Here is a 26,563-nt window from a genome sequence, read left to right on the forward strand (position 1 = left end):
TTACATTATTTTACCTTGAAAAATTTATAATAAACATTATACATTAAATAATTACGAAACAGACTAAGTAACTCGGCAATTATTCTAAAATTATATTGAAAACATTTATTAGGTAACAGACATATTGTTATACGTCTTTAAGATATTTTTTTATCTATTTTTTGACTTGACAGTGTCTTATAAATCGATGAACGCCGGCTGCATGCACGAAAAAGGATGATTCATTGTCCCGTTACGCTCATTGTACGCTTGCGCCGCATCCATTTCCCTCCCATTCGATTGGCCTATGCGTCCGAGAAGATATTTTGTTATGACGTTGTCACGTTAAACTATCGTCCGTAAATCAACTATACAGACAATCAATTTTTTTTCTCGGTAAAGACCTTCTCTATACACACTGAACATTGACTGTCACAAATATAAAGACGCTTAAAATTTTCATAATTTTGTTTTCTATTTTGTTTTGTAATTCGTAATAAATATTTTTCGTAATTTGTTGAAAAAATCTATGAATATAGCGAATTCAAATATTAAAAACTGAACAAAACAACGAACGCTTATCATAGTTATAGCTAATATAATTAGCAATGTATAAATGGATAAGTAATTTTTACGAATACAATGCATGTCTAAACACTAGACAATAAAACTAAAACATTTACATATTTATAAAATTTTAATTATACATTTTATAGATTTATATATTTTGTTAGCGGTTATATAACCGCTAACAAAATATAAATAAAAAAATGAACACCGAAAAATTAATATATTTGATTCGTTATTAAAAAAATCCCAATGGTTTTTAAAAATAACATAACATTAAATTGATGAAGTATTAGTTTATTTCAATAGTAGAACGTAGTACGAGCCAACAATATTGTGTAGACATCCAGCCATTCCCTTTTCAGCGGGTAGGCGTGTCTCTGAAAAGCGACGCCCCACGAGCCGCTCATGAGAGGGCGGGCGGACGCTTTTAAGGGTATGCTTCCAGTTTTATGTGCTGAAATTAATTTAACTGTGAAACAAACGCCTTATTTACCTTTTGATATATATTTACGAGCCTTACTAACGGTAAATTATTATAGGTAAACCACATAGTTTATATTTATGTTTAAGTGCAACTGCAGTATTTATATACTCGTATATTATTATCTAATCTTACTGGATTATTGGTATCAATACATTGTTAACTCTAATTTATAAATAAATAAATAAATTATAATAAACAGTCAATCGACTATTTTATAGAAATATAAATAAATAATTAAAATTTAAAAACAAAATTAAATTAAAATTCTAGAAAAGAAGCTCGGGCATTAAAAGCTATCATTATAAAAATAGAACCATATTGAGTACTATATAATAATAATAATTAAAGCAAATAAATAAAAAAACATCACGAATGTACATCCCCTCTTAAACAAATATTTAAATATTATTTACATCACGTATCCAACACGAAAGCGCTAACATTATTATAATTTTACAGTTAATTCATTAAATATATAAATATATATTATGGGAATAAACAAGTTTATAATAATCACAAATATAAACAAATCTATTATGACTGATATAGCGTCAGTCAATTAGATTTATCGCTAGTTTATATAGTGTGCGGTGTCGTGTGTTACTGATAATAATTAATTCTAGAATTTAGAAGAAACCGCGATGTTGTACGCTGTGAGACAGGTGAGTCATTTAACTTCTAGTTGTAATTACTTCTAAGCCGTGTTATGTGGAAGTAGAAGTGTGAGACAGGTAAGATTTGGTTCACTTCTAGGATTTGATTAGCTCTTATTAATGATGGTGAGCCGTTATTATTGTAGAAGTATTGCTTTTATGATAAGTACAATGTAGACGTATACGACACACACACACACACACACACACACACATATATATATATATATATATATATATATATATATATTATAAGGTGTGTTTAGTCTTTAGTAATAGCTCTATACGTGCAGTTGGTAATACTAGGTACTTAAAAATAAATACTAGTTAAATTATTAAAAAAAAGAATCATTATTTTCCTTATCGCAATTTGAAATATCTTTTATCATAAAATTAAAATGTTCATTTTGTTACCAACCGATTTTTCCAATTTTAATAGACTTTTGAACTCTACTATTAATAGATTTCCTAATTAGATTTTTAAATATAGTATTTTAAACTTTTTTTAACAAAAAATTTCCCTGTTCCAAAACCTTAAGGTAGTTATAGTAGCGAAGGCCACTAGGGAGCCTATTTAATTGTGAAGATTAGATCCTAAAAAGAACCATACGCCCTACGTGTTTCCTATATCAGAAAATATTAATCTGCCGATTTGGTGTGACCGTGCAAATAGAAAGATTTTTTTAGGCCATCAGATTAAGGGATTTTCTCTACATAATTGTCAGATTTCGGGTCAGTACGACGAGAACATCAAGATGAAGCGTCTGTAAAGCATAATAATCTGACACACTTGAGTTTTTCTAACAATCATTTTTTTAATAGATCTGATAGATTGACTAAGGCTTTCTATATAAAGGGCTCAAGTATGGTTGAAGTGCTGCACGAAGTGCTAGTATACATTATGTTATTCTGACGCGCTCGAGTCACTCCCAAAATCCTCGGTATGGCTCCCCTACCAAAATTATACAATACACTTCATTCCTTTTTAAATGAATAATTCATTTTATAAATATTTAAATATTCATATTGTAAAACTAATCGAACATTTTATTTAAATCAATATTTAAAAAAAAAAACATTTGCTTATTCACGTACAAAAATGCACCCTGTACTGATATAGTGATTTGAAAGTAAATGAAAAAATTTCTGAAAAAATGAGTCAGATTTGACAGGGCATAGTGCAATATTCTGAAAGCTTCCTAATATTCCGCTTGGCAAAGACATCTTCTGTGAAGTATAGAATAATATGCATGTGCCATGTATGTCTAGACTTGCTTGTTATTTTGTCATAACAGGATGTCATAGTAGATACATTAACGCATTATCATCTTTTTGATGACGTTTCCAGCGCTTTATTTTTGTGGTGCTCTTTATACACAAGTCATTGGTCAGTTTAGGGCTTATTTTACCAGTTACTGATAAAGCTATCAAACGTATGACGATATCTGACAGATACAGTTTATGATATATTTTTCTGAACATTAAACTTCACTAATCACTTTATCTGTAACTGTCAGATATTCAGGTTGATAGACAAGGGGCTCATTAGTTGAGCATTATAAATACAGTTATGAGTAACGTCTTGAAATAATTAAATACAAAATTTCTGTAAATTAAGTATAAGACTCAATCGTTCGTTTATTAATTAGTTAATGCTATATCGCCTTAACAAAAATTGTACAAAAGGCGGCCATTAATGTTAAAAACATTCTTTACAAGCTAACAGTAACAGTTGGGTTGTCTGGAAGAAATGGCTAAATAGCCGTAAGTCCGCCCATTGTACTTCACAGTCTGTAAATGCTTTTTATGTGTTTATTGTTTAAAATGTAGTTGTGGTGTACAATAAAGAATAAATAAATAAACAGTAAGACGTATAAAAGCGGAAATATGCATTTGTCCAAAATCAGATACTGAGTAAATGCATATTGAAAAGAAAAACAACATCTAGATGACCAAATAACCAATTGTTTACACTTCCGTAAAAGAAATCCACGATATAAGCGAAATTAAAATTTCACGTAAAAATTTCTTCTTAGAAAAATGAATTCAATATAAAATCACGTTAAGTTATTTGTGACCTACGTGACATAGGAGCGAGTACGGTGTAAGCAAATTGTATTTGTTTATTAAACGTCGCTTGAAACGTGCGTGCTGCCCTGATATCGTGTGTCACACAAACAATATCGAGATTGTTATTGATATTTTTATAATATTATTTAAATATTAATCCCGTTGTAGAGATAATATTTCTCAGAATCTATATCAACAAATAAAATTTGTGTGTCTGTTTGTAACATTAAAATAACGTACCTAAATGCATGTGGATATACGATACGGTACATATACCGACATAACATTTTTTATAATGTTTACCTGTCTGTCTGTCTGTCTGTCTGTCTGTGTATTCCGGCTCATCTCCTAAACGGCTGGACCGATTTTGACGGGACTTTCACTGGCAGATATGTGATGTAAATTATGCTACTTTTATTTAAGAAATTTATTTACTATATAACCGAACAATAACTTTTTTGTTAAATTCCACGCAGACGTAGTCCCGGGCACAGCTAGTATTAAATAATAGTAGTAAACGCTTTACACTCAACGCCTCCCAGTATGATTTTCCCATGTTTCGGGAGTCCGGAAACACAATACACAAGTACGAACGCCCAAACCACGACTAACATTTGTATGGTCTATATAAATGTTTGTAATGAGCCGGGATCAAACTCACGAGCGCACGCGAAAAAACCAGAAATAAAACAGTTTTATAATTTATCTAAAATTAAAACTTACTATATAATATTGTACCTACTATGTTTTAATGAAGGTCAAGTAATAATTTATTTACAATTTTACGCTGGGAAATGCTATTACGCATTAACCCCACCTTCAGACGGCGACCAAGGGGCTCCCAAAACAGAAAGTCAGAACGTGCCAGACTGGGTAGTGAGTTACTACAAGTCAGTGATCGTCATCATAATAGAGCGCCACGGGATCGTTAACGCATGAACCCGTGACGCCTCGAGAGCGTCAAGTAATATTTAACTATATTGAATCAACCTCTAAACTTCCCAATGTTGGGCAAAGGTTTCCTACCTAAAGGAGAATTTTTTTTTTTGTATAACATCCACGGGCTCATAGTTGCTCGGTAATTTTTTAAAAATATCTCGCATTTTATTGTTTATCGCGAGTGGTTTTTTGTTATAGCTGTGTGGTTACAGCATTAAGAATATAACCACCCCCTCTCTTCCCGTGGGTGTCGTAAGAGGCGACTAAGGCATAACATAGTTGCACTACCCACCTTGGAACTTAAAAAGCCGACCGATGGCGGGATATCCATTCAACTGCTGGCTTTGTAATACACAGGCCGAAGACGGGCAGCAGCGTCTTCGGTGCAACAAAGCCAGCCCTGCGGCCACCAACCTGCCTGCTCAGCGTGGTGAATATGGGCAAAACACATGAGCTCGCGCCATTTTCGGCGCAAACTTGTGGATGCCTATGTCCAGCAGTAGACTGCGATAAGCTGATGTGTGTGTGTATGTGTTTTTTGAGAATGGGTCGGAGTTTAATTTACCACACTGTGGCACCGACAGTTGGCATTTATATGCCTATGTACTCTCTACCATGGTTAAGGAAAGATCTTTGTCAGGTGCCTATGATGACAATCATTTCCTTTACGTGCTATACGATTATTTGAGAAAACCCATTCATCCATCTTCCCCAATTACGTGGTAATTTTGGGGGTTCGATTCCTGCTCGCGATAGACATTTGTATTGGCCATATAAATGTTTTACGTGGCTATGCGGTTCTGCTTGTGTATTCTGTGTGTTTCCGGAAAAAGGAGAAAATTCTACGGGGGCCCGCCGGCCGTTGAATTTGAAGCGTTTGTTTATTTATTTAAAGATTAATTTGTAACTACTACATTTTGAAGTAGCATAAGCATGGAGCCTTCTACGCTGTACATTAAAATATGGCTCATAACAGAAAGGAACATTAGCCATAACTATTAAATATTAATGCTAGTTTAACGAATGGAGATGTCTAACAAATTTAACTCCACATCGCTATTTTCATGTATAATTTCCTACCAAAAATGTAATTTATTTATACCTATGTAATGTTCCAAAAACAATAAAACGTTAATTTCAAGACCGTTGTTGTGGAATTTCCAAAAAAAAAACCAACAATAGCGTTATGTTACTGTATGTTTCCTTGTTGTGTCTACAGCCAAGTTAATAAACACAACTGTAAAATTATTTCGTATAAAGTATACACGCGAGTAAAATAAAGTACATAAGTGTTATAATTATATCAAAATAAGTTAATTTAGTTAAATAATTAATTAAGTTACATAAATAAGTTAATTTAGTTAATTAATATTCGCGACGTCGCGTTGGCGCATCGGTTACAGCCATGGATTGTACCTGTTGTGCTGGCGGTTGCGGGTTCGATCCCTACACATGACAAACATTTGTATTGGCTATACAGGTATCTGCCGTGGTCTGGGTGTTTGTGCAGTCCTTGTGGATCTCCCCACTGTGCCTCGGAGAGCACATTAAGCCCTCGATCCCGGTTGTAATCATGTACACCTGATAGCGATTGTTACTCATAGCAGGGAATATATTCGGCAACCCGCATTGGAGCAGCGTGGTGGATTAAGCTCTGATCCTTCTCCTATATGGGGAGAGACGCCTATGCCCAGTAGTGGGATATTACAGGCTGAAGCGTATATATAAAATAAATTAAATTTGCATGTTCGTTGAAAAATATTAGATAATCGTTGCAAGTCTCATAGATAAACGATGTTCTTTGGATTCGTAAGAAGACCTAGAACCTTCGCTTCCTAGTTTCGAATACGTCATATAACTATAGTAGTGTAGTGCTCTCCCGGCTTCAGTTAGTCTGTAAGTTACAACGACTATACCGGCAAAAGAGGATTCAGCAGACATAAATTAGATATAGATATGCGTGATTCACCTCATGCTGCTTCACCACCTATCAGCTTCATACAATCATAATCAAACTATACAAAAATGCTGGTGAAAACCATGTTTGCATCCTGATTAAGTGGGTATCGTAAGAGGCGACTAAGGGATAACACAGTTCCGCTACCACCTTGGAACTTAAAAAGCCGACCGGTGGCGGGATAACCATCCAACTGCTGGCTTTGAAATACACAGGCCGAAGACGGGCAGCAGCGTCTTCGGTGCGACAAAGCCAGTACTGCGGTCACCAATCCGCCTGCCCAGCGTGGTGACTGTGGGCAAAACACATGAGTTCACGTTATTGTTGGCGTAAACTTGTGAAGGCCTATGTGCAGCAGTGGACTGTATGGGCTGTAATGATGATGATGATCCTGATTAATAAGACATGACCCTTCGTTCTATCTTCCGATTTTCGAATCTTTAGAACCGTAGTGATAAGATATTTATAATTTTCACTAAACTATTTATCGAGTATCGTCTATACTCTATCGCTCTGTATCAACAAATACCATAAAGTTAGAAATGAACAGGGTAAAAAAAAGTATTTTATAACACAAACAATTACTGTTACGTGTACCTATTAATATAATTATTTTGATAAGACGAAAGAAAATTTACATACATATTCACTGTATATTGCATGAAATTAAATATTATCAATTAATTAGGTAACTTTTTATTCGAACTACATAAATTATCAACTTATGAATTTTTGACATATCACACATCCAAACCTATTTGGAAGTAATAAGGCTCATTTCTTATAGTATTCCAAAAAGTTAAGTAAAAACTGACCTTTATACATCCATTCATCGGCCTTACTCCACAGCTGAACATGGGCGCCCTCTAAATCCATCAATTTACCACGGCTTTACACTTTAAGAAAATTATGGTGCACTTTTAAATACCCTTGTTGCACAGAGAAACTTTTAGTTGTAGTCTCTACATTATAAGTATATCTTTTGTATCCGGTTGCAACCCGCATTGGAGCAACGTGGTTAAGCTCTGATCCTTCTCCTACAGGAAAAGAGGTCTATGCCCAGCAGTAGGATGTTACAGGCTGACAAGCGTTTATGTCCATTTCCAGTATTTACGTCTACAACATATGCAAATTTTTATATAGATTTCTAATATTTGTGACTCCAAATGACCTTATAGATAAAAGACTTGAACATACCATCACAAACAGACGGTTTAGCACGTAGTTTTTTGTGCACTAAATTTTCTTAAAGTTCCTCTCATACTAAATTATGGAGAATATTGTTGAAAAAACTTGAACCATTCGAAAAAAACTGATGCAAGATAATTAAGTGTTAACTCTTCTTCTTGATGGAGAATCGTCCCATGGTCAGCAGAATGACCTATTATTGGATAGCACAGATAGCACTATCACGACTGTTTTAGTGAAATCATTAGTTTGACACTACGCATTAGTTGGGTGAATTTTATAAGGATTGTAGCTTAATCCGTCACACTCCTCCACTGCGGGTTGACGGATTTACTTCCTACTATGAGTAACAATCGCTATTGGGTTTTTATGATAACAACCGGGACCGACAACTTGGCATGCTCTCCAAGGTACGGTGGGAATACTCACAAGAACAGACACCCAAACCAGAAAGAAATATTTGTAAAATAATATCAATCTCGAGCGGAAAACGAATCCGCTTAGTGCCGGTGTATAAGCGCCGACATGGCACACGCACCACTACTCAGGGCGGGTGATTTTTGGGTTTGGTCTTTACTTGACTTCAGGTTTCATAGCTGTCAAAATCTACGGATCCTAACTGCTACTAAATCTCTGCCAGACTTTTTTAATATGGCGGTTATTGTCTTTTTGGACATTGTACTGAAAAGTAACACCGAATAATTTCTAACCCCCCCCCCCCCCTATATAGAAGCATAAGCTTAGAATTAAGATATAGTTTTCAATTTTTAATAGGTTTTGATATTGGAACTCAAAAAAAAATCGATCCAAATAACATTGATCGGAAATCTTTTGTGTGCAAGTGATGTTAAAGTTGAACCGTTTTTTTACTAATTATTTAATAGTCGTTGCGACTTGGGGTTGATAACCTCATAACACGCTCAAACAAATTATACAAGATTTAATATCTTCTACTACTATGTAATTGATATATAACATATACGTGTATTATTATTAAAAATGGTCGCATAAAATAGTTTACACTGAACACTTGCTAGTCCATGTTTACACAAGCCATCAAAACAGTGAGCTCATAGTGCAAACATGTTTATGTCTCGCTGCCCGCTTCAATAACATATTAACTATACTTTTTTCTTATTACTTATTATAGGGCTGCCATTTAATTTTAAACATAGAAATGTCATATATCAGTAAGTAATTTTTAAAACTAGTCAAAACTAGTATTCCACAATCCTACACACGGAAAATATTCGGAAGTAAGCTCGTTTATAAAATAAATAATTTCGAAATATAAAATAAATGATTTCGAAAAATTAAAAGCAATAAAACCTCGTTTTGTAATATCGTTCATTGGTGCTCTCCTCCAGTAGCAAGAACACATAAGAATTGGTAGTAATGTTATAAATATTTTTACAAATCAAACCAATACTTCCTGACAATATTGCGTTCAATCGAACAAAGCTTCCGCTTAATAATATTAATACAACTATAGAAATAACACACAGGTGACAACCTTAATAAATATAACTAGAATTTACAACAGGTGATATAATTGAAGTCTATATTACGAGTATAATTATTATAAATATATTTGTTTGGGCGAGCGACACTGAATTCTTGTATACGTCAAGAATAATAAAACGAATCGTAAAAAGTATAATTAGATGACAGTAGTTCATTTTAATTCATTGGTGTATTTTAAGCTAAGGTCACGAGGTCAGTGTTGTAATACTGCGGAATAATTAAGTACATAATTGTATTTACCAAATTATATATTAATATTAAGATTGATCTGGTGTAATGGTGCGTGTGCTGTGTTCGCGATGTCTAGACACTGACAGTCGCGGGTTCGATGCCCGCTCGGAGTGGATATTTGTGTTTATACAAATATTAATTTCCGGTCTGATTGTTGGTCCTTGTGGGTGTCCCCACCGTGCCTCGGGGAGAACGTTAAGCCGTCGGTCCCGGTTGTTATCATGTACATTGTACACCTGATATCAGTGGCGTATCGTGCTGGATTAAACTCCGAACTTTCTCTTAGATGTAGAGCAAGGCTTATACCCAGCAGCAGGAATAGGCCGAATTAATAAAAATTATAACTTAAAAATAGCTTAGAAGACGTGTGGTTCTAGCGATTATTTAATCTTATTGTTTCCAGGGTCCGGAGCCGGCACTGAACTCTAGCCCGGGTGGTGCAGCCAAGCCGCCGCCACTCAACGCATTCGAGCTGGACCGCTGCTTAGACAGGTTACAATTTTATTTATCTTCCCAACGGACCCTAGGTATTTTGTACTACCATATTTTTTATACTGTGTGGTTATGGCAGTAAAGAATGAATGCCTCTCTTCCCGTGGGTGTCGTAAGAAGCGAATAAGGGGTAACACAGTTCCTCTACCACCTTGGCACTGTTAAAGCCGATCAATGGCGGGATAACCATCCAACTGCTGGCTTTGAAATACACAGGCCAAAGACGGGCAGCAGCGTCTTCGGTGCGACAAATCCAGCCCTGCGGTCACCAACCCGCTTTCCCAGCGTGGTGACTATGGGCAACACACATGAGCTCACGCGAGCTCATTTTTGGTGCGAACTTGGGGAGGTCCAGCAGTGGACTGCGATAGGCTGAAGTGTTGATATTTTTTTTCGTGAATATATCGGACAGTAAAAAAGTAAAATACAAGTTTATCTAGACATTAATTTTTATTTATATGGACTTCATAACTTACTTTTATGCAAAATGGGCGCAAATAAAAGATTCTTAGACTGTTATATAAATAGGTATGAATTATAACGATATTGCGTTGCTTCATTTGTGACCAGAATTATCTGCAGGTGATCTAACATAGTGGTAGAATGGTCTCTCTTTGCTCTTCGTATACTTTTTTTTAATAAATCAATTATTGATGGTGATCATTCTGGGGAAGTGGTGTGTGTAGTCCTCCTAAAATGCAAGCAGTCGTTTAGGTGGTCCGTGTGTGGGTGCCCCCGTCGTGTTTTATAGAGCATATAAAGCTTTCGTCCCTGGTGGTTACCATATACTGGTGTATATGAACCTACAGCATTTGTTAACCATTTCTAATTTTAGTTTAAAAAGTATATTTATTGCTCTACTTTCTGCTCCAGAGGTTTTCGGTTCGATTCCCACCTGAGTCTGGGTGTCATATTTATTTTTATTTATGTATGTATCATTTCTATGTATATTCATCGAAAAAAATGTAGCTGTAACAGTTGGCTGTTACCTATAACACAGACATTAAGCTGCTTACCGTAGGAATAGATGATCGTGTGTGTATGTTATAAGATTTTTTTACTGTGTGGTCGTAGGGAGGAGACCGGCAGATGGGGGGCGGACGCGCGGCGTCGCCGGCGCAGCTCGCCGCCGCGACGCTCCCCGCCGCCCAGCAATGAGCCGCTCTCACTCGCACGCGTAAGTAATCCCATTGAAAATCATTAAAAGAAACTGACTTCCAAGAAATTCATTTTTGGGATTTTACCTCCTTAATCTGAAGAGTTTTCCTGATCCTCCAGAGTTTCACATCTTTAAGGTTTTTTAAGAGTGGGGGACCATACATGACTATTCCAACGAAACAATTTATTTTAAATTGGTGTACATATGTTAAAGATAAACACACGTCAAAATAGATGGAGATCAATATATAAAGAATCTCTTTTGAAATTAGTTAAAAATAAACTTATCCTTAGTTTCTATGTCAAAACACATACATAGGTATACCAATGAAGTATGAGAATGGATTAGTGCATTACTTGAAATCTATATTTGTTTTCCAGGTTTAAATTATTTACACCAAAAAATATATTATCATTCGAAAGTCGTATCGAAGGTTCGAATAATACGTTATACCTAAAATAAATAAGGTAGGTATCGATAAGTAATCGATTACATTTCGGTTTAAAATAGGGGTTATCAAGTTCTTCTATCAAATCACTACTACATTAATTGTAAGCAGCAACTTTTTAACAAAACAACTAATTTCTAGAGAATTCTAGATATCGTGGAATTCTGTTTTAGAATTTGAATACTATAATAACCTTCCCATAGGCATCAGCCCCGACTTCGCCAACTGGAGGTTCGGCCCAATCCAGTCCAGCGCCAGTATCTCCAGCTGGAAGCAGCAGTGCTCCACCACGATCGCCCCTCCCACTTGTTGCACCTGATCTTCTCGCAATGCAACTATTGGACCAACACTCCCAGTTGCAGGCGTTAATGAAGCAACGTCTGTTTCATCAGCATCATATGCAGAAGCAGGTGAGATCTTAGGAATAAATAAGCTTTCGAATCTTCTATTACGATCGTCTTATAGTGGATTGGTGTTCGACCATCGACATAATTCTGGTCGATTTTAACAATTTTAGTAATCTCTTATCATGTTAATCTTAGGTGTAATCATTATGCAACTATTTAATGATATTAATAAATTAAAAAAGAATAATATTTAAAATGCTGTTGCATACCCATGTCTGATAAATAAAGCCAATACTAAACTTGCTTAGGTCTTTTTAAGAATCAAAAATACACTGCTATCAGAAACAGAGCTAAGTGAACAATAAAAATAAAACAGTTAAAATACTGTAAATTAAAATGAATAACAAGAGTTTCCAATACTTTTACCATATAAAACATATATATACCATAAAATAAAATAAAATAAAATAATTAAAAAATATAATATCCGATATTTCGAACTGTTCATGAAGTACATGGTTTGTTCCATCCAGCATATGTCGTCGGAAGCTGCGAAACGGCAGCTGGAACAATCACGACTGCAAGATCAGATCAATTTGAATTTGCTCTCACAGTCCCATCTGCAGCCACCCGACAGTTCTCCTGGTAATTATCTTGAAATACGTAACTACACACTACCGTTATTTTTAAAAATCTCTCGTCATGAGATTGATTTTTTTTCTGATTGATAATTTCGATTGGTTGACAGTTTATTTGATTAACTGACCATATTGATGACTATTTCCTTGATCACACAGGATAGAATGTCTAGCTATAATATTGGCTTGCTTGATAGCATAGGCTCTACAGCATTAACTGACTGACTCGCTATAATGTTGTCTACTTGATTGTTTGCACAGGCTCTCTACAACAACAAATAGGTGCCCAACAACAGCAACTAGTTCAACAATTGCAGGCGGTGCAGAGACAATACCTCATGCATGCACCTCTGACGGTCCCACCTAATGCTCCTCCAGGTATATCTTTACAAGTAACACTACATTATCAGATTCGAGAGTCGAGTTATGATTTACTAACATTGTACATTCTTCATTTGATCTATCAGAGATCCTGACCTACATCAGCTATAGTAGGTACCAGATCATCTGAGTCAAATATCAATTTGAGTAGATTTTTTTTTTCACTACGGTTACTCTTATTGCAGTGTCTTATTGTTTTACTAGAATCGAGAATATAGATTTTCCAATAGTTGTTTCTCAAATTAATATAACAAACCTTAAGATATTGCTGGTTAGATTGGTTTATTACATTGATTTAACTGTAGAACTTATTTTTTAATCGTTTTATTTTACGATTTGGCTTGATCACACTTTGACTCTAAAAATATATTTAAGGTTTAATGCTCTGGGGTAGTGAAATAGAAGAGCACCCATTGTTCGGGCGCGGCGTCTGCAAATGGCCCGGATGTGATGCTCTGGCTGAAGATTTCCAAGCTTTCCTTAAGTAAGTATACGTTTGACACTTTTCAATTTGATTTTTTGATTTATTAAATAAAAACATTTGAAGCATATTTGAGTAACAAAATATGAAATCCGATGAATTCGACAAAGTTTTTTAGGGTAGGCGTATTTTAATTTTGTTCTCTTCAGTTATAGTCGTAAAAAATTTTTCTACTTCTTTGATTATTTTATTTATGAATTTTATGAATCTAAAATGAGCCAAAAATTCAAAATTAATCTTAAATTGTTATCGCTACTTGATTGATGATTTGCGTCAAGTAAAACTAAACAACGCAAAATGTCAAATGTGGCCGTTGACTGGACGCAGTACAGATCGGAATTGTACTCAAGAAATAGGACAACAATAATATCTATAATTAACGACTTATACTCAACGGCCCAAGTAGAATTTTCTCCTGTGTATCATATTAGAATGTTCGTCATTTGTGCGGGGATCGAACAGCAGAAGAAGCAGCCAGTTTTGTGACCGCGACACCAACGCATCGTCAGACTAAACTACGAATAGGAGTTAAATACTTATTTATTTATTTATTTTATTTTATTTCTTACATCTAATATTACAGGCATAACCCAATTCATTAGACATAGTAAACGAGACAAAAAGCAGAAGGAATAAAAAAAAAATTAAACTACAATTAAAAAAGAATTAGCTGACTTGAGCATAAAATTAAAAACAAAACAATGTAACATTAATATGAATGAGCCTCGACCCCGACAGGCACCTGGAAGGCGCGCACACGCTGGACGACCGGTCCGCGGCGCAGGCGCGCGTGCAGATGCAGGTGGTGGCGCAGCTGGAGCTGCAGCTGCGGCGCGAGCGCGACCGCCTCGCCGCCATGATGCGCCACCTGCACGCCGCGCGGGACGCGCACCACGCCAAGCTGCCGCACGGTGAGTGGCGCACGCAGCAGGTGCAGGTGGGGGCGCAGCTGGAGCTGCAGCTGCGGCGCGAGCGCGACCGCCTCGCCGCCATGATGCGCCACCTGCACGCCGCGCGGGACGCGCACCACGCCAAGCTGCCGCACGGTGAGTGGCGCGCACCAGCTGCAGGTGGGGGGTACTCCTTCATATTGTGGAACCTGCACCTCAGTGTATTCTCCCTCATATTGTGGAACCTGCACCTCAGTGTATTCTCCCTGATATTGTGGAACCTGCACCTGAGTGTATTCACCCTCATATTGTGGAACCTGCACCTAAATGTATTCTCCCTCATATTGTGGAACCTGCACCTGAGTGTATTCTGCCTCATATTGTGGAACCTGCACCTGTGTGTATTCTCCCTCATATTTTGGAACCTGCACCTGTGTGTATTCACCCTCATATTGTGGAATTTGCACATTCGTGGACTTGACGCGATAATACCGCACGAGACAGCCAAAACGTGAAAATTTCAAATTTACTAAAATTCGAACATCCAAAAGTACCGGTAACTAAGGTACCAAATGACAATAGATAGGGTCAGACTGTCAATATTTGGAACTCCAGATGTTGCCACAAATTTTATTTGTCAAATTTATGGAAGGTGACAATAATTGCACTACTCTATAAGAGATATTTAAAAGTTTAAAAAATGACATAATATTAAAAGTGTCTTCAGAACATGCTCATCCATATAATCAAACACTTGGACTAAATCAGTAATATAAATTATTCTTGTAAATTTTTCTTCCAGGCCCAGCAAGTGAAGGTGCATCCCCCGGTCCGGTGAGACGCCGTGTATCGGACAAATCCGGTGTTGCCATCGCTGGAGGTAATTCTTGTTTTTTTTTTTTTTTTAAATTAAAACGTTCCAATGTTTTGTCCATTTCCGCTTACAACGTGTCCACGATTTTCCTGATTTCCTTATTCTTTCACATTTCCTATATTAAAGTTTTCTGTTATATCATCATGTTTAAATTGTTTTTTAAGTTTACATAATATTCGTATTTAGTTTTTTTAATGTGCTTATGCACCAACTAATAACTGTAACTCCACCACAAAAGAAACAAATAAAACAATGGAAGAAAACTTGATTGAGATCTATAAGAGCGCTCTAGTGCACAATCACAATATTATTATTTTTGTAGTAAAACTTCTTTACTTAATTTAAGAGGTTGTCTTATTACTGGCATTACTAAATTATTGACATGAATTTTATTTAATCGGTTATGAATGTTGTATATGTGTGTGTATTTTGATATAAATATCCTATGTTTTATTTTTTCATATGTTTATTTTTGTTTTCTTTTATTTCTCTGTTTCTTCATTAATTATGTTTGTATTATGCTGTTTGATTGTATGGACTTTGTCTGAAATAAAATTATTATTATTATTATTATTTACGCACACTCGACTTGGAGAGTAAGTGAATACGTAACGAAAGCGTTACGAAAAGTGTGATCGGGCGAGGCCGATATAAGTTAGTGAACATAGAAAGAGACAGAGTTACGTATCGTATATTACTGTCATCATCATCATCATCATCATCATCATACTGTAAGGGCAACTAAAGAAGTTTTACTTCAGTCGTGTGGTCTAAAGAACACTCGTTTATTATTATTATTGGCTTTAATCCGTCTTGCAGACGATTTAGACAGTGTCAGAAAGACACTGTGTTGCCTAGGATACTCTTTAGGAAAACGCGCTTTTTTTATATTTTCTTATTATTTCTGCAGTGTTCTGTTCTTTGTTTTGTAATGTTTCTAAGTGTTCTATATCAAACCGTATCCATCTAATTTGGTGAACTAAAATTCAAACCTAATTCTGTCTTAAGGTCTTCCTTATATGCTCGAGAGAGCTGGATTAGATGTTCAACAAGGTAAACATATATTCAGAAAACGTATTTAAAAACAAAGGACATGTATAGGAAAACTAATTTATATTAAAGTTAATAATATTCATTCTTATTGTTTCAATGTTCTTTAACTTGTGAATTACGCCGTTTTTGCACTATAATAATAAATATATATTTTTAATTTAGTCAAACAAACGGAATTGAATTTATAATTTTAAATATGTCGAAATAACGTCTGTTTAACGAAATAATTAATTACTATGACGTTTATTGGTCCATCAAAATAAATTATAATATAAATTTAAGGAAAACTGTAGTTTAAAAATATAATCACCAAAAATATATATAGATAACAATAGATATAAATACTCATTATCTATATTTCTGGCGTAAATGAGCTGACCGTGACTTTTACAATTAAATTATTATTTTTTATATAATAATTAATTATATTTTTAGAGATCCAACGCAATCGCGAATTCTATAAGACCGCTGATGTCCGGCCACCGTTTACATACGCTTCACTCATCCGACAGGTATAAATAAAATATTGTTCAATTTGTCTTTGTTACGCTTCAGCCTGTAATATCTCACTGCTGGGCATAGGCCTCAGAGCTTAATCCACCACGTTGCTCCAATGCGGGTTAGCGGATATATTCCCTACTATAAGCAACGATCACTATCAGTTATACATGATAACAACCGGACCGGCGGCTTAACGTGCTCTCCGAGGCACGGTGGGGAGACCCACAAGGACTAACAGTCAGACCGGAAATAAAATTTATATACACACAAATATCCACTCCGAGCAGAAATCGAACCCGTGACCGTCGATATTCAGGCACACGCATAATTACACCAGATCTTTTCTTAATCTTCGTTTGGACGCTTTAATTTTGAACTGTCTATTCTAAAGCCTATTCACGTCTCTGTCAGGTAAGACCTCATCTCTTGAATCCGGTTTAGTGGCTAAACCGCTACGCTTTGAGTGTTTGAATGTATGTTTCAGAATTTCTTCTAAGATGAGATGTTTCTATGAAACTCATTAAGAAAAAAAACACACACAGCCTCTGTACATTACTACCTGTATGTTTAAGTGATCGATGTAAATCATTTTAAAATGGTGTGTAATTAGGTACTATTATAGCCTATAACAAGTGTGTCGATTTGGTAAACCCATGAAAAATATTCAAAATTACAATAAACAAAAACATCAAACGTTAACATATAATCAGCGAAAATTAAAAAAAAAAATCTCTTTGTTTGAATTCGGCTAAAAAGGCGTATTTCTAAATGCCTTCTAACATAAAATAAATTTCCAGGCTATAATAGAATCGCCGGACAAGCAGCTTACATTGAACGAGATCTACAACTGGTTCCAGTCAACTTTCTGCTACTTTAGGCGCAACGCAGCTACTTGGAAGGTAAGATTATCAAATTAATTACAAAAAAAATGGTAAAACAAATAAATTTCCCATAAATGTTTCTGTATTAATATTGTGAAAAAATTAATTGTACATCGCTGCAGAATTATAAGGTAAATTGTAGTTAGTTGACAATATATTTTAGTAAATACAATACAAGCTTTAAACATTGAATTGTGCTATAAGAACTGTTAGTTAAAAAAAGGTTGTCAAGTATAATTATTAACAATTTAAAGGTAATTTTTTTTTAATAGAAATTTGTTATATTATCACGTCTTACCTAACCTTAATTATTACAATAAACGTATAAAATATTTCAGATTTTTTTGAAAGTCATTCGTATATTTACAACTGGAATATAAATACTTCTTTTCTACTTTTATAATATAAAAATAATCGATACATCTCTTAAAGTAATTTATGATTATTTAAATGAACGGTTCCATATTAAACAATATTAGTTTCAAAAAATATACTACAAAATAGTATTTATTTGTGAAATACAATTTATACACTGGAATCAAAATTGGGGCCAACAGTCACACTACAATACATTAAAGCTATAAAGGCGTATTTAAGAACATCTTAAGTCAATGAAAACTGAAAATTCAACCAATATATAAATGTATTATTATTTATTATATTCTTGTAAACTCGTATATTGCTATTCAATCATAATAAAAAATACATATGTATTTTAAGTTTAGAAAATTGCTTGACAAATAAAGATTTTGAATAAAAGAAAATTCAATACGTCGGAGCAAAGTTTTCAAATTTCCATCCACGTAACATGAACCGTAGCATTAAGCTACACCTACGGCCTAGTCATAATAACGTCTAGTCTTTTTTTATTTATAACTAGGCCGGCAATCGAGCTGAGTCTCACCTAGCTAGGCTGGATTAAATACAATTAGTGCTATTTCATTCAAATAACAGTTTTTACGAAATACGGGATAATTTTTATTTTCGCGGTATAAATCACGACGTAAGCTGTAGCACTAAGCTGTACCAAGCCTAGCGAGGCCGACTGCAGCTGGCCGGAAGTGCCACAAGTAGAGTCTCGCCTAGCTAGGCTTGCTTAAATACAATTAGTGGTATTTCATTCAAATAACAATTTTTACGAAATACGGGATAATTTTTATTCTCACGGTAAACTGTAGCACTAAGCTACATCTAAACTACCAAGCCTAGCGAGGCCGACTGCAGTTGGCCGGTAGTAGTAGCGCAAGTAGCGCCAGTCCGGCCGAGCGGGTATAAAGTGGATGAGTGCGCACAGAACGCGGTGCGCCACAACCTGTCGCTGCACAAGTGCTTCATGCGCGTGGAGAACGTGAAGGGCGCGGTGTGGACGGTGGACGAGGTGGAGTTCTACAAGCGCCGGCCGCAGCGCGCCGCGCACGCGCCGCACGGGTACTGCCGCGGCGCACTCCACACTACTGCTGCACACTACTGCTGCACCTGCTGCTCACACCGACACACTCACACGTTACTGTCTACTCACGTGTACATCCTATTCACACACTTCACTATCCATTCACGTGTACATCCTATTCGCTCCTTACACACACATTTCACTTGACACACAAAGACGCACTCGCATCCCGCGCACTCGTACAAGCGCACTCTACTCACTACTCTCTACACTACTACTCCACCTGCTGTTCACGCGAACACACTCACACTTTACTGTCTACTCACGTATACATCCTATTCGCTCCTTACACACACATTTCACTTGACACACAAAGACGCACTCGCATCCCGCTCACTCGTACAAGCGCACTCTACTCACTGCTCTCTACACTACTACTCCACCTGCTGCTCACATGAACACACTTTACTATCTACCCACGTATACATGCTATTCGTTCCTTACACACACATTTCACTTGACACACAAAGACGCACTCGCATCCCGCTCACTCGTACAAACGCACTCTACTCACTGCTCTCTACACTACTGCTCCACCTGCTGCTCCACACGCACACTTTACTGTCTACTCACGTATACATCCTATTCGCTCCTTACACACACATTGCACATGACACATAAAGATACACAGCTTACTTACTAAACACTTTACACAAAATACTTACCTTTGGAGAAACATACTATTTATAGACACTTTACTTATTATTAACAAACCGTCTGCTTATTTTTTCAACAGATACATTCTACTTACGTCTTACACACATATTGTACTTGACACATAAAGATACACAGCTTACTTACTAAACACTTTACGCAAAATACTTACCTTTGGAGAAACATACTATTTACACACACTCTATACATACATACATATATTCTACTTAATACATGAAGATACACAAAATTTACTTACTGAACTTATTATTTACACAAACAAACTCACCCTAATTCTTATTTACATACACAATTACACTCTACTTATTATTTACATACATAATCACACTCTACTTATTATTTACATACATAATCACACTCTAATTATTCTTTACATACACAATCATACTCTACTTATTATTTACATACACAAATACACTCAACTTATTGTTCACACAAAGACTACTTACTATTTACATACATAGATACCTTCTTCTTGTTTCTTACACACACAAACTACTACTAACACAAACTCGATTTACAAAAACACACTCTACTCACTTCTTACACAATGACAAATTTGACTATTCACACAAATCCATATTCACTTATATATTTAAATTCTTGATTGAATTGCAACTTTTCATATCACATACACACATAAGAACACTTACCACAATTTACATTACAGTTGTCATATACTCCTCCCGTTAAAATTACCATACTCGACGTCGAAGCTTTGTGCTTCATACAAAAAAATTACACTGAACATATTCTTACGTTCCATTTCATACCTGCTTATAAACTACACGTATCATGACACACTGTACACTACACATGCATTCAACTGATGTTATCTCTCGCTTAACTCGAAACACACTCAACATTATTATCATTTATACGTGTACACATTGCAGTCATATTCAATTTAACACGAAATTACTAAAAATACACTGACACAAGTACAGAACAACCCAACATTTACATTGCGTACTACAATAAATAATAATAATAAAGACGTTTATACACCAAGCATAAAGAATAAAAATATTTCATAAAGTCTAATTTACAGAGATTTAAAAAAAATGGTGAAAATATCGTAGACCCGGCTTACAACTGCTAGCTGCTTTTCAGTCCACACCTTTACAAATACTGCCAGCGCAGGACGTTAAATTTACATTTAAAAACTAAATATACTAAAACAAAGATACACTTAAAATATACTTCAATATTACACAAAAGACTCACACGGAACTCTACCATACAAACTTCATATTAACATTACTTCATATTTGACTTCACTCAAACGTTACATTTACTACTAATACAATTATATTTAAATATATACGCTTGTACCTGTTTACTTATACGAAACCTTTTGCTATTCTCGTAATTATTAGATATTCGGATTTAATTTCAGAAATCTAAAAATAAAAATATATGAAAATTAATATTTTACTGTTCAGCAATTGCTCACTCACATAATATAAGAGACACTTTACTCTTTATATATGCACTTTATTTGTCTCTATTTCATAACTGAGACATGCTATACAAAAAATTACACTACAAACAACTTACAATCGACTTTAAAAACACATTTGATTGTTCATTTCATGATTTTAGAAAACAAAATTAAAATATTTTTAATATAATACATACACACAGTAAAAAGTGAATTTTAACAAAAACAATTTAGAAACTTAACACATCTATAAAAAAAGACTATTATTCTTTTTTTTTCATATCATTTGAATAAAAAAATTACATTGTAATTTCAAATGAGTACTGTATCGACCGTGAACTAATTAAGTTACCGACACTGCTAATATCATAAATATAAAAAGCAAATTGTCACATTTTTACTGGTCTGTGAAATATATAAAATAGAATTTTAAATATTTTGAACGTTACAAATTATTTCAATAAAATTATCAAAACACAAGCTTTATAAATTACAACATAATTTATCAATAATTATTGATTGAAAACTAAAATTTTACTAAATTAAATACAGTGAACATTTCACACTTATACAGAATATACTAAACATATTAATCTCTTCTTAATATTTTCTATCTAATCTAGTTATGTATTTAACTCTTATTGTGTAAATAAACGTTTTTCTCGTTTCAGATTTTTAAATTTTGTAATTATTTGTGTAGTTAATTTTGAATTTGTAAGTAACGCTGTAACCGACACATCGTTCACGATATCGCTTACGACGTTACAATACGTGATTGTAATATTTGTATTTAGGGTTCGTTATGTGTGTGTTCGTGGATTTCAGCGCAACGATTAATAATATTTTTCTGGCTTGCCTATTAACCTCGCTCCTACCACTTCCTTTCCCGGGTTTTCTCACCTTGGGTCCTGCATGTTATCGACATTTCGACGACGATCTAATGTGCTCCGATCGCCTCTGAACGCGGCCGTACCTGTCCAAACGCGACCAAACGTGTCCGAACACAGCCGAACGTGTCGTACGATCGGAGCACATCGCTACAAGTATCGAGCGGTTGGACACAATGTTTTCCTTACATGTGCTAAACATAGATGAATTATAGAACGCGATCCGGACGAACCTGTCACTGCACAAATGTTTCGTGCGCTACGAGGATGACTTCGGCTCGTTCTGGATGGTGGATGACGCGGAATTCGTGAAGAGACGGCACCTGAGCCGCGGCCGGCCCAGGAAGTATGAGCCCTCGCCGGGACCCACCCCCCCACAGTAAGGGCCGCGCATACGAGTTGCGACCGTCCAACGACACTGCGGCAATGTTGCGGCGATATTGCACAGCTGTCGCGGAACAACCAAATTGAACCATCGACGACTCGCGTATGACTACAATCACTAAACAATACTACTCTTACTTACTTTACTTAGTCTTACTCTATATTACTTTTGACGACCGTCATTCAATGAAAAACAAGAGATAAACATCTCTTATCGCATTAACTAAACCGTCTTCTAGAAGTTTAAGTTAATGCTGTTTTAAGGTAATTTTTAAAAAGTTTTAAATTCTGTTTTCATCGTAAATCATAAATTTCTTTTTCATCATAAATACTTTCGTGTCGATCTTTCAATCAAAATGAATCAGTTTGGTTGCACCGTGTAATATCGCCATTTTAGACAATTCGTTTATTCAGCACGGTACAAAAGCGGGATGAAAAATCCAAGTCTCTGAGAGTGTTAAAATGAAATGTTACTTTTCAAAAGAAAATCATACTGAATCTCGAACAGATAGTGATTAAACTTTAAATCATCTCGCTTAAATTTATATATACGAAGTATATAAGTCAGTCAACGGTGTTATATTTATGTTAAAAACGGAATCAATTTAGACATGAGTTATTCTGGCGACAATCGTTGGACGATCGCGTCCAAATAGTTATTCATGTATGTGAATTATAAAACCGAAGATAAAATTATCACGAATATGTGATGATTTTCCGCTTCGTTTAGTTTCGATGTCTGATCATAACGATGTCATGTTAAAGCTTAGAACAAACTATGTCATGTTAGTATGTAACTAGATCCACATGTTTATACAAATTAGTGAATATAGCTGTGTGTGTTTATATATCATCGTATACGTTACCATTTAGATGTATATTATGTGTCTTGTTTTTATCGATACATAAGCACAGACATAGAATTAGATTGCTAAGCTGTAACTCGATTGTTTTGCGATATATTTTTAACATCACAGTTTAATGATATTATTAATTAGCTTTAATCATAATATTTTGCTGTACCACTGATACATTTTTGATTTTTGCGTATTATTAAAACGTCAAATGATTATTCATCATGTTTATTTCAATGGAAATCATTACATGCATGTATATTGAATTTAAATTTTAAAGAAGATCGTCGTTGGATATCCAAGTAAGGTTAACGTCTTGTGATAATATCGCTATCCCAATGTTTTTCTCGCATGTTTCCCTATCAAGGTAAGTATTTGCTTCGCTTTTGCAAGTGCACTTTCGTCGCATGCTAGTTTTAGTGAATTTTTATCATATATTTTTTTCTATATGCTTGCTTTTTTTATCTCTTTTATTATCTTTTTATCTTTTATCTTTATACACACACACACACTCATCATTGAACGACTCTAACATAATTTACACAAACAGACTAATTGGTTTCATATCTTCCAAATTCTACACTTCACAATTTTTACACTAGTACAGACGACACTAAAATTTTTATTTCGAAAAATGTTTTCAAAGGTCTGATGGCCGGGTATGATATACATTTATTTTTTGTTTTTTAAAATTAAAATTTCTATATAAAAAGTACATCAGTGAATTTAATTGAAATATATATTTTTATTTATTTACGATTGCTATATTAATTATTCTTACGGCAGGTTTTTGGGAGCTCAAAGTCCGCCCATGATGACGAGTCCTCACAGTTACAATGAAGCGTTAAAAAGGAATATTCAGGTATGAACACTAAAAATTTCACATAAAAAACTATATTTTTGCGAATTTCCAAACTTTAACACAGTTAAAACATAATTTCTAAACCCACATTACTTTCTTAAGTAAAAGTTATTACAAATTAAACAAAAGTATTTTTTTCTTTTGACGGATGTAGATATGTTTATCTGTATAATAATGGAATCAATGGAATGGATTGTTTCAATATTAAAAATAATAGTTTGGAATCCAATTCCAGGGTATGATGGAAGATTGCAACCTGTCGTATATGTCCAGTGATGATCATATGATGCAAAGTGAGGAATATCCATCTTCACACGAAGACTACAGGTACTGCTCATTGTTATTAATAATAATATATTCCCCATTGCATACCAGAAAAGGAAATTGAAATAAATTACTAAAATAAGAAAGAGTACAAAAGGCGGCCTTATCGCATGAAGCCATTTCTTATAATTATATACTTTAATACACTAATACTGGTGTACAGAAAATTACATGTATGGTTGATGGCAAATGTGGACTTATCCCTAGAAGAGACTTTTCCGGTTAAATAAATTATCATAAAAAAAGTGTCATATAGTGGGGTAGACATCGTATTGTCTACTGAAGAAAATAAATTTGGGATTGAAAGATTATTCTTTTTTGCACATTTTAAAATATTTCCTTATTGCATAAAAATTTTCGTTTGATATTGAATCAGTATTAAGGAAAATATTTCTTTTGTTGGAAACAATAATGACAAAATTATTTCAATTATGTTTAGTGTTTTTATATTGTTTATTTTGCTTTGTGCTACAAAAGCTGTTCTCATTTTAAAACATTTTATGCATTATAGATTTTTTAAATAGCTCCTTGATCTTGGACACAAATTAAGTTTCATCATCATTACAGCCTATACAGTCCACTGCTGGACATAGGCCTCCACAAGTTTACGCCAAAAACAACGTGAACTCATGTGTTTTGCCCATAGTCACGCTGGGCAGGCGAATTGGTGACCGCTGGCTTTGTCGCACCGAAGACGCTGCTGCCCGTCTTCGGCCTGTGTATTTCAAAGCCAGCAGTTGAATGGTTATCCCGCCATCGGTCGGCTTCTTAACTTCCAAGGTGGTTGTGGAACCTTGTTATCCCTTAGTCGCCTCTTACGACACCCACGGGAAGAGAGGGGGTGGCTAAATTCTTTAGTGCCGTAGCCACACAGCACAAATTAAGTTTACAATTAAATTAAAAAAAAATATTAAAACAACTGCTCTCATATTATTTTACTGTTTTTTTCTTCAATTATCTAAGATATTGTATCATTTAGTTAAAATTAATGCCTCTTGCTTTTACCTAGCTATATTTTTGTATTATATTTTATACATTTTTCTATTTATTAATAATCTTCACATCTCTAGTCACAGTCGGCCACCGATAATGAACGGTTATGGAACCAGCAGTTCGTCTCACGACGTTAAGGCTGAAGATCTGAGCGCTAACGACGCACAGGATATCAAGCCCAACTTATATAATCTGAAGAATGAGATGCAAGCTTCAGATTACTCTAATAAAGGTAATACATTTTTATACAAATGTGTCGGCAAACAAGCGTACGGCTCACCTGATGGTAAGCGATTACCGTAGCTTATAGACGTCTGCAACACAAGAAGCATCTTACGATGCGCTACCAAGCTACCGAACCCCCCCCCCTCACTCCAAGATCCCTGGTCACCGTACTTACCACATGAACACAACACTGCTTGAAAGCAGTATTATCGTCTGAAGGTCGAGGTACTACCCCAGTTGGACTGCTCCAGATTTTGAGCAGGATATATATATTTGAGCAGATACAGGATTTCGATACTTCTGGTATTGCAGACGTCTATAAGCTACGGTTATAGCTTACCACTAGGTAGGCTATACGTTTGTTTACTAACTACCTTATTCCTATTTAAAATTGTAGTTTTTATTATGTTCTTGTTGATCTACCACTGATATCTCTTTCTTGTCTCACACTTAAGCCTTATTCCTTAGATTGGACACATTCAACAACCAAATTCATAATATAAAGCAAGTATTAATTAATTATTTGTCCCCAGGAGATTACCAAAACAATAAGGAATCGTCTAGCAACCGCTCCAGTGAAACGAGTCCATATGATGACTATCGTTCAGAGGATCGATACCGTGCCTCTATGTCTCATATCAAGGACGAAGCTGAGAATCTATCCCTCAACGAACAGAGATCTGAGAAATAAACAAAACCCAAATAATTCTGACTTAAAAATAAGT

The 26,563-nt window shown here is 35.0% G+C and overlaps 1 protein-coding gene across 1 annotated transcript; it reads left to right on the forward strand.

Moving 5' to 3' along the window:
* The first annotated feature begins 1,674 nt into the window (after nucleotides 1-1,674).
* On the forward strand, nucleotides 1,675-26,529 carry LOC123666405 (forkhead box protein P1). Its single transcript, XM_045600499.1, has 16 exons — nucleotides 1,675-1,695; nucleotides 9,999-10,087; nucleotides 11,162-11,264; nucleotides 11,898-12,104; nucleotides 12,575-12,686; nucleotides 12,941-13,057; nucleotides 13,436-13,544; nucleotides 14,280-14,452; nucleotides 15,234-15,311; nucleotides 16,794-16,870; nucleotides 17,657-17,758; nucleotides 19,035-19,168; nucleotides 24,221-24,296; nucleotides 24,532-24,623; nucleotides 25,697-25,845; nucleotides 26,375-26,529. Exons 1-16 carry the CDS (start codon nucleotides 1,675-1,677, stop codon nucleotides 26,527-26,529), a joined length of 1,794 nt encoding a protein of 597 aa, XP_045456455.1.
* Nucleotides 26,530-26,563: the final 34 nt, after the last annotated feature.

This window comes from Melitaea cinxia, chromosome 26, assembly GCF_905220565.1.
Source record: "Melitaea cinxia chromosome 26, ilMelCinx1.1, whole genome shotgun sequence".
Taxonomy (NCBI): domain Eukaryota; kingdom Metazoa; phylum Arthropoda; class Insecta; order Lepidoptera; family Nymphalidae; genus Melitaea; species Melitaea cinxia.